The sequence below is a fragment of the Chiloscyllium plagiosum genome, chromosome 14 (genome assembly GCF_004010195.1).
Source record: "Chiloscyllium plagiosum isolate BGI_BamShark_2017 chromosome 14, ASM401019v2, whole genome shotgun sequence".
In the NCBI taxonomy this organism is placed as follows: Eukaryota; Metazoa; Chordata; class Chondrichthyes; order Orectolobiformes; family Hemiscylliidae; genus Chiloscyllium; species Chiloscyllium plagiosum.
This window is the reverse complement of record NC_057723.1, coordinates 30,183,123-30,193,579: the sequence shown is the minus strand read 5'-3', so window position 1 is coordinate 30,193,579 and position 10,457 is coordinate 30,183,123. Positions and strand designations below refer to the sequence as shown.

General features: G+C 39.4%; 1 protein-coding gene across 2 annotated transcripts in view; it reads left to right on the top strand.

The window, feature by feature from the left end:
* The first annotated feature begins 1,778 nt into the window (after positions 1 to 1,778).
* jade2 (jade family PHD finger 2) overlaps positions 1,779 to 10,457 on the top strand; it is a 145,115-nt gene continuing 136,436 nt past the window's right edge. For both annotated transcript variants that reach the window (XM_043703453.1, XM_043703452.1), the window contains exon 1: positions 1,779 to 1,932. In XM_043703453.1, coding sequence (XP_043559388.1) covers positions 1,802 to 1,932 — 131 coding nt within the window. In that variant the 5' untranslated portion in view covers positions 1,779 to 1,801. The remainder of the gene's footprint in view (positions 1,933 to 10,457) is intronic.

Genomic DNA, 10,457 nt, shown 5'->3' with positions numbered 1-10,457 from the left:
AGGACTGGAAGTTGCTTTGATGAGCTGCAGTGAATGGTAACTGTGAAAATGGATGCGCACAGAGAAGGGTCTGTGGATGCTGACATATTTGTGGTGGGAAGGGTTACGGAGCTGCAGACAGGACTGCCCATGCAGCTGTTGGATATTTCAGTCAACAAAAAATTCTCCTGTTTCAACTAACAAAAATGTCTTAACAGCCAGCAACATGTTGACTTGTGTGCTGTTTTAAGCAACAAATAATTTGCTTGTTTAGAGAGTAATATTCATTTCCGTCAACATATATGAGCATCAATAAAAGGAGCATTTTAACCACATTTGTGCCAGCTGTAACTTCTTGGGCCTTGAGGGATCCTAGCACTTATTTAAATTTGCAGTGTGCTATATTACTGGGCAGCTAGGACTGGACAGCAGTGCATTGAAACTTGCTGGATTTGAGGCATGGATTTACCCACTAGCAGTCGAATGATGACTTGGCATAAGATTTTGGTGACTTTTAATAACCACAGATGGAGCAGTACATAAGGTTAGCCTGACTGCAGTGTGGAGGATAACTGACAAATGCGCTCATAAAGCAAAGCCTTCTTTATAAATTAAAGCTCTGCTTTCCATTCGGGTAGGAGTGACTCTGGGTGTCCCTGTCTGTCAATATCTGTCTATGCAGGGGTGTGTCATATGAATACCCATTATGTAGCTACCTTATGGTCTCTTGCCACTGCAACCCGTCGGTAAAAATGATGGGTGGTATAGCAAAGAAAGCAGAGGAAAAGAATAGGTGGCAACCACAAAAAAATTACAAGAACTAAATTAGTATAGTACCTGATAATGTGCCGATTTCTCCCTTTAAATTGATTCCTACTGACATGCATCACCCAGTGCCTCTAGATGTCAGTTTTATGCTGGAATGAATTGAGTTGATGATTGATAACAGGGTGAATGAAGTCTCCAAGTCATTACTGACTCATTTAAATGTTGGCATTTTATCATCTGCCAAAAATGGCAATGCAGCTGGAGTGGTGCTTTTTCTGGCCACTTAGCATTCATAAGGATCTATGTCTACTTCCTGACCTTGCCTACTTGATTACTGTCAAGGGCAGACAGGTCACAGGGTAAGTAAGGTGCAAAATTAAAATGGCAGTGACTGGAAGCTTGGATTCACATTTGCAAATTGAACGGAAATGTTCCAAAAAGTGGCTACCCAGTATGCATTTTGTCGCCCCAGTAGAGAGCAGGCTGCATTATGAGTCACAAATTAGGTGTATACATTGAAAGAAGTACACACAGATTTCTGTCTCCTCCTTTAGACTGTCTTTCACAATGCTCACAGAATAAGTAAAAGTGCAGGTGCTGCACTTCCATGGATTTTATCGAAATGTGGTATAGGAAGGGCAAGGGATTGTTGGAGAATGGGTCAGGGTGTTGTAGAGGGAACTGTATGTGTTTTATTTTATCTTATACTTTTATTTTGGCTGAAACTGAGATTAGTGAGTTCCAGTGTCTGACCTTTACTAATTTCTGGAATGCCATATGATTTATCTCCTCTATTGTGAAAGCTGACACAAAGTAATTACTCAGCAAGTCTGTATTTTCCTTATTTCATTTGGAGTATTTCTATATTTACTCTTAAAGGAAGTATTTCTATATTTACTCTTAGCTTTGACCACCTTGTCTTCCAACCCAATAGTAAAGTTTCTCTCTCAAAGGATTACTTGATGCTGTGAAGTGACAATCAGGGAATCAGCGCAAGCTAATACTTTGTTTCTTGCTTTTTCAAAAGGTTTTTCGAACAGATCTGATCACTGCCATGAAGCTCCCTGAGTCCTACCAGCTAAACGTGGATGAGTACTACATTCTAGCTGACCAGTGGCGACAGGAATGGGAAAAAGGTGTTCAGGTGCCAGCTAATACGGAATCAATCCCTGAACCAGTGGTGAGGTAGGTCATGATTAAACTGGTTATTCTATGAAACTCCTGAGTGACTAGGTGTAGCAATGCATAGAACGCGCATGTGCAAGTACAATCACAACTTGCATTTATACAGTGCCTCCTATGTTGGAAGAGGTGCTTTTGCTGGAGTAGTTCTGGTGATAGTTTGGCAGGTGAAAATGAAACCAAGCCATGGCAGCCCCACTGAGCGGGTTCATGGAAGAGAGGCATTGCAATGAGGATGGTATGGTGGATGTTTTCAAAACTTACAGAATGGCTTGGGATCAATAATGCCCCATGGCTGCAGTCAGAAATAGGTGTCATTTGTGACTTTGCTTAGTCTTGTTCCAGTTCTGTGGCAGGGATGGAAGCCTTACTGGGGAAATTCAAGCATGTATCTCCGGCAAAATTAGTATTGACTCCAACAGGAAGCCTATTGAACCCTGATGGTGACCATAGCATGGGAGCAACTAGGACAAATTACGTTGGAGGCCAGGATACCAAAGGTGGAGGAGAGTGAGTGTTTGAAAAGGTTAGCAGTTACTGAAGTATCATGGTCAATTTAAAATAAACCTCGACAATGGACTAATTATGAATATTGTGCAGAGAGATCGTTCTAAGGCGGATAAAGAATGATTTTGAGTGCGTAGAGGGATAGGGGATGGAGAAGAATACATGGAAGTGATCAGTGATAGCTTTGTCTTTTAATTTAAAAAAAATGTAGGATTGAGAAGCTACATTAAAGTGCAGTCACAAAGGGGCTGGTCATGAGTATTGTCAGAATTTTTAGTGAAAAGAAGGTATACATCAGAAAAGAACCAGCTATGAGGAAGTGAGAATTATACTATCAAAGGTAAACTGAGAGAAAATTCTGAAGAACAAAGAAACAGTAAAACTCCAGGACATCCTCAAAATGCAATCGGTTCAAGAGAAATGTATTTGAATAAAAGCCAAAAGCAAGCAAGCCAGTTCTGGGGCACCTTAGATAATAAAAAAATTGAAGGGAAAATTTGTGTCTATGGAAAGATATATATATATATATAAAACATATTTAGATTTTAAAGGAGAGTTGGACACAGGGCAATATAAAGAACTTATGAATGTTTAACAAACAAAGTTATCTGGAAGCGAAAAGAAATTCCAAAATCAAATTGTTAATATAAAAAGTAATGAAGTGTTGCAGTGATACACGAATAACAAAAGGAAAATTACATTATGAATCAGGTCACTAAATGGTGAGCACAATAAACTTGTGGGTGACGGTATAAATGGCAGTTATTGCATAACCACTTTGCTTCAGCTTTTACTAACAAAAACTTGAATAAAATTGACACATCACTAGAGTACGGGTTCTGAAATTTTCCACTGATTCTCTGTAGCACAAGTGTTCTTAGGTTGCAAGAGTTAATCATAAAATTAAGCATATGTTTATTTTTAGTTATGTATTATGAAACTAATCACTGGTTAAGCAACAATTCTGTTGGGTTATGGATCTATCTTTGACGTGTGTGTATGTCATGCGATATTTATGTTGGTTTGTTACTCTTTGGTTAGTTGACTGTCACTGCGTGGCAGGTAGACTGCCATGGTGTGGGGGGTGCACTGTTGCTCTGCAAGGGGTGGGACTGTCACTGTCACTGATATTAATTGGTGGCGAGTGAGACCAAAGATGTTGGTTGGCCAGACCAGCACTTGCTTTGCTCTAATGAGATACTCGTGAAATGAATGTGCCCTGCTTTGGGAGGGATATCATTAAGCTGGAAAGGGTTCAGAAAAGATTTACCAGGATGTTGCCAGAATTGGAGAGTTTGAGATATAAAAACAGGCTGGGTCTTGTTTCACTGGAGTGTGGAAGGTTGAGGGGTGACCTTATTGAAGTTTATAAATGCATGAGGGGCATAGATAAGGTGAATAGCAAGGATGTTTTCATTAGCATGTTCAAAACTAAGCTAAGCTAAGAGGAGAAAGGACATGAGCGGCAACTTTTCTACATGGAGTGGTTCGTTTATAGAATGAACTGCCAAAGGAAATCGTGGCTGCAAGTATAGTTACCGCATTTAAAAGACTTCTCAATAAGTGCATGAATTGGAAAGGTTTGGAGGGGTATGGATTGAGAGTGGTGCTAGAAAGCACAGCAGGTCAGGCAGCATCCGAGGAGCAGGAAAATCGATGTTTCGGGCAAAAGCCCTTCTTCAGGAATGATGAAGGTGTTTTGCCCAAAACGTCACTTTGCCTGCTACTCGGATGCCGCCTGACCTGCTGTGCTTTTCCAGCACCACACTCTCAACTCTAATCTCCAGTATCTGCAGTCCTTACTTTCGCCTTGGAGGGATATGGGCCAAACACAGACAAGTAGAACGAGTTTAGTTTGGGACCATGGTTGGCATGGACTAGTTGGTCTGAAGGGTCTGTTTTCATGCTGTATGACTCTAGAAAATATGCCTGCTGAGGTTGGGCACTGTCTCCGCGACAACACAGTGCTGGATCAATGACGATGAGCCTGTGGGGCCAAGTGACAGTTTCCAGGACCACCTCACATGCATTGACACTGGCAACTGAAGTGATACTGTACTGGTGTTGAGTGGTAGTTTGGCCTGAAATGTAAAATTGTCCTGGATAGTGTAACTTTTGGGGAATTAGTATTAAATTTCCATTAAATTGTCTGTGCTGCAGAAGCAGAATGACACTGGTGGATACCTGCTTTAGAGAATAACTTCAAAGATTGAGAAAAAATAATGGACAAATTGGAAACATGAAAAGGAAATAAAACCCATGTTCTGTGGTGTGCAGCTTGAGGAGACCAGGATGGACGTAGCAGAGATTCTAGTTCATATGTACAGAGATTTTACAGAATAGGTTGTGCTGGAGAACTGCCAGGCTGCTAATGTCGTTCTTATCATGATAGGCCAACAACCCAGAACCTCAGTCGGCATAATGACAGTGATAGGAAAGATATTGGAATCTGTACTAAGTTAAGTGATGAAGATCATTTGAAGACTGAAGGTATACCCAAAAAAAATCAGTGAGGGTTCCAAAAGTCATGAATAACTAACCTGATAAAGTTTTATGAAGTGGTAAAGGGAAGAGTTAAAAAGGCCAGTGTAGTAGATGTCATATACTTGGATTTTGAAAAAACCTCTGATACCAAACGGGAGGTGAATGACAAAGAGTAGGGGCGTGATGTCATTGAACAAAAAGCTGAAGTAATTGCAAATTGCCAAAATAAAAGAAAGCACAAAGTAAAGATACAAGATACCTTTTCTGATTAGAAGATTGAAATACTATTCCAGAAGGATCCCTGCTAGGATCATAGTTATTCATCAGGTACGTTAATGATCTGAACTTGCAAATAAGTAACTCTATATTGGAATTCATAGAAAGTATCTAACTTTGGTTTTGTCGGACAGAGGTAAACATAGCTAACATTGAGAAAATTGCAGCACAGAAGACATTAGAACATTTGTAGACTGGAAGTTGAGTGGAAAATTTAATGTTGATAAATCTGAAGTGACGCATTTTGCTTGGAAAATCAGAAACTTCACCAAACCATAAAAATTAAGAAGCTGAATGGAGTAGTGGATCAAAGTAATCTAGGAATCCAAGTGTATAAATCATTAAGTGCCACATGGTAGGTCAACAAAACAATTTAGAATGTTAACAAAATACTGGAATTTATTTCTAGGAGTACCAAATTCAAAAATCGTGAAGTTACATGAAACTTGTATTGGACTCTGGTCAACCAAACTTATGGCACTGTGCATAGCTTTAGCCTGCATACTGAAAAAGAAAAGCATTTGGATTACTGGAGAAAGTACAAAAAAGACATACAAGGATGGTATTAGGACTGTTTGATTACAGCTGTCTCAAATGAGAAAACTTGAAGTTGACTTGATCGAGACTTTTAAAGTTATGGATGGGTTTGAAGGGGTGGATGAGAATAAACTGTTGTCATTTTGTAAGAGAATACAAGAAACTTAGGGGCAATTATACAAGCCAGTTACTAATAAATCCAATAGGAAATGGGAGATATTTCTGAAAACAGAAAATAGATAGAATGTGGGACTTGCTACCTCAGGAAGTGGTTGAGAGAAATAAGTTTCTATACCTTCAAGCCATCTTGTAGTGCAGTGGTACTGTCCCTTCCTCCAGGCCAGAAGCTTCAAGTTTGAGTCCCACCCCTTCTTCTCCAATCAAAATCTATAACTAAAATTTCCCATCCATGGAGCAGTGCTAATATATCTTCTTTCAGGGTCCATCACATCCTCCTTAAATTGTGGTGACCCGAACTAGATGTAGTACTCTTCTTGTGACTATCTAGAGTTTTCCTGTTTTTGTACACATTTAGGAAATCTCACTTTCCATTCATTTTGCCAACGGCACATTCATAATATCTTGCCAACTTCAATAATATATCTCAGATACCCTTGTCCCTATATGTTCTTTAGCAGTGTGCCAATAGATCTATATTGCCTCTTCCTATTTATTCTGCCCAAGTGTATGCCATCACACTTATTTGATTCAATTTGAATAGCCAGTTGTCTCCCCATCTGCCATCCAGTCTATGTCCTGTTGTAGTTAATTAATATCATGCTCACTGTTTGCTGCTCCTCCTTGCTCTCATCAGCAAATTCTGACATTTTATTTTGTATTATTGTATCTAAGTCATTTATATATGCACAGTGATTCCAGCATTGACCCACTCTCTGCCATCCTTTAATCTGAAAAAATAACCACAACTTGCTGTTTTTCGTGCTGGAGCCATTTTTAAAAATCCAAGCTGACACTTCTCCATGAGCCACAATTTTTTAGGTGATGAGTTGTCAAACATCTTCATAAAATCTATATGGACATCATTATTTCCTCATTTCTTTTCCCCTTTGATTATTGTTCCTGAAATGTTACTCCATTAATGATAAACTAATTGATTGCTAGGTCAAGTCTTACACCTATCCCTGAATAAAGATGTCACATTTGTCTCAATCCAGTCCTCTGGCATCCCTCGTATATTGAAGGAATTAAGGTGATTAAGGGAAGCTCTTCTGCTATCACTGTTCCCACTTTGTTTCGCAATCTGTGATGTAAGCCATCGGTACCAGATGACTTAACCAGTCTAAGCATTGCAAGCTTTTCCAAGATCTAATTTTCTCTGAATTTGCAGCTCAACCATCACAATCTTCACTTCTGATATTTTATGTCAGTTCTCTTCCTTTGTAAACAGTAGTACAAACTACTCATTAAGTATTCCAGCCGTGACTTGTGCTCCTAAGAATATAATCGCCTCCTTTTCCCATAATAGAACATAGTCATAGAGGTGTACAGCACAGAAACAGACCCTTCGGTCCAATTTGTCTGTACCAACCAGATATCCTAAATTAATCTAGTCTCATTTAGCGTCATAGAGATGTACAGCACGGAAATAGACCCTTCGGTCCAACGCGTCCATGCCGACCTAATCTAGTCCCATTTGCCAGCACTTGGCTCATATCCCTCTAAACCCTTCCTATTCATATACCCACCCAGTTATATTTTAAAAGCTCTAATTGTACCAGCCTCCAACACTTCCTCTGGCAGCTCAGTCCATACACAACTACCCTCTGCATGAAAAAGTTGCCCCTTAGGTCCCTTTTATATCTGTCCCCTCTCACCCAAAATCTATGCCCTCTATTTCTGGACTCCCCCCACCCCAGGGAAAAGATCTTGTCTATTTATCCATGCCCCTCATGATTTTATAAACTTCTATAAGGTCCCCCTCTTCCTACAGTATTCTTCCCTCTATTCACAGGACAATAGTAAATTCTAACACTAACTTCAGTTGAGAAAAACAAATTGAAGTTTTAAAATTTCTTAAGCGTCGCATCTGGAACTTTTCCTGTCTGGATAAATTTAAAAATCAATTGACCTCTGTTAGAATACACATATGTAACTTGGAGCTCCTCTTTACAAACACATGAACAATGAGCATAGCCACCAGACTTTTTGCTGCTTTAATTTCTACTTGGTAAAAGTGATACCAATGCCTGTAGCTTATTTCTCTTAAATTTCAAGATTTCCCAAGGCAGAATTCCATCCTAAGCTCTGTTCCAGAAAGGGATTATTTGCTTTATGCACTAGGTGTAGAAACATCATCGACATTCTTATAAAAAACAAATAAGGCAGCTCCTTGGGCCATTGCTCTTTGGAACGATGTCAGATGGAAGAAATTTGTGGCTAACTTTCACAAGTTTTTATTTTCATTGATGCCTGATGGAAGCAGATATTTGAATGGATGGTGCTCACGATGTGTAAAAAAGATTTGCATCTCTGTGACAATATTGTCATCCTTGGGGACCACTGAGGTATCCTGCCAAAAATTTTTCGGAAAATTATTTTGGCCTTTTCTGACCATTTGCTTGCAACTTGCCAGGTTTCCCTTATGGTTTGACATTGTTTGGCACTTAGAGCCTAGTCTTCACTGAAATCACAACATGGCACAGATGAAACAAGAAAGCTTTGATTTAAAAACTCTTGGCTACTTAGAGCGGAACTTGGACCAACTTCAAAGTCAGCAAAGATCAAATGCTATTAGGTGGGAATTGTGGGTTCATAGGTAGAATGGGGTCAAGTTGATGTTATCTGTTTGAAGTGAATGTGGTCCAGTGTGCTGTGGGTGGGGGTCTGTGAAACTTGAAGCTTCTATCAGCACTTTAGGACCATCAACTCTCAAAAGATTAAAGGTTGAAAGTCGACAGTAAAAACTATTGTCAAAAAGATTGTTGATGTATTGAGTAAAATTACTCAGGGTGGAAAATCCACCACCCTTGAATTGTATATCTGACCCTGAGCATCTATCACAAAGAGCCTGAAATTCATTCTGGAGTTGTCCATATCCAATAATTATAGAAACGTTATTAGATGTTTGCAAGCTTCTTGGTTGGATTTTGTTCTTCTGTAAGTGTGATTAGAATTGCTTTTATTTTTACATTGATGGTTCCTGCTGTTTAAAAAGTTCAGTTAGACTGTCATAAAGAATGATCTAAAAGATTGCTGAGGCCAGTATAATTGTACAGCATGATTAGTTACTGACTTCAGGAGAAATTAGGTAGAGGCAGGTGTGGAGAGATAAGAACATTAGATCACAGAAATGTCTACAGGACAAATTTTCACTTAAACAAGTCATGGATACTTGTCCGATTGATTTAGAAAAATAGAAAAGAATTTGATTAAAACAGGCCTGGAATTCTCTGCTTAGCTGCAAAAAGGAAAATTGTATTGGGCACATGATTTTTCATTGTTGATGAAGATAATAGGATGTGCAATTGTACAGCGGAATATAATAATAGAATCCAATAGGATGACTACTCCTGGTTAAATAATTACCTATGTTGTGCAAGTGATAAGTGTGGATGTGAGACTGCAGCAGTGCTAAATGTGAGATTGTGAGTAAAAGCAAGTTGCATGAAGAATTGACTGCAGATTGGGCATTGTTGGTAAGTGAGTGATGGGAATATAGTACATTGAGCAATGGATGAGTCTAGTGATGTAGTTGGTCAGATATGCCATTGAAGATGACCTTGATGATTTTGTGAGGTAGTTGAACTTCTTCCTGCCCTTAGTCTTATTCCTGGCATTGACCTCCACTGCTTTCCCATGCTGTATCTGGAAGAACCCCTGTTACGCTGCAGATAAAGGATGTCTCTCCTTACTTTGCCAACTCTTTTACCAGGACTTCCAGTGCAGTGTTGGAAAACTTTGGTATGTGTTTTCTTGTGTGTCCATCCATTGTGGATCATTCGTAGCCACAGGGCATCTCCCCTTTAAGAGCTGGAGATTGTCTTTAAGTAGCACTCGCTCCAAGTGATATGGGGCCCCTGTTGGTGTGTGTAGCCATTCACAGCATAGTTAACTTTGGCAGTATGCAAAAGCCATGTAAAGCAGTGGCAGCAAAAAGAATTACCATGCTACCTGTAATGCAATGGAAGGAGCAAATTAATCGCGTGCCGTGATTTCTGTGCATGTTTTCCAGGATTAACCTGTTTCTCTCCCATTAAATGCATTAGCAGACAGGACTAACTGAGCTGATTTATGTCAGCAGAATATAATACAGACATAAAACAAGTGACAAATTAATATCAAATACTGACAGTTGAAATGCTTGCTGCTTCTCCCTAATTGGGAGCTAACCTGTCCTGCTACATTGGATAACTCTCATGAGAGAGCTCTTTGTCCTTTACTTTTACATTGGACAAATATATGAAAAATTACACATTAGCAAGACAGGTATATTGCAGTGTGCTAAATTGGATGAGTCTTTGAAATGTAGCAGCATTGCAATAGGGAGACCTTTCAGAGAAAGGATTCCCTTAAAGAAATCTGAGTTATCAAAGAGAAACCAGAATCTATGTAGATCTAACCTTATGGTATGACAAGCTATGCTTTCGTGTTGGAGACCTTGTTCAACTTCGACAGGGCTGACAATATAAACATCTCGCTCTCTCTCATGCTATCTCTCTGATGCACACATTTTCCCTCTTTTTCTTTCTGTCTCTCTCTCTCTC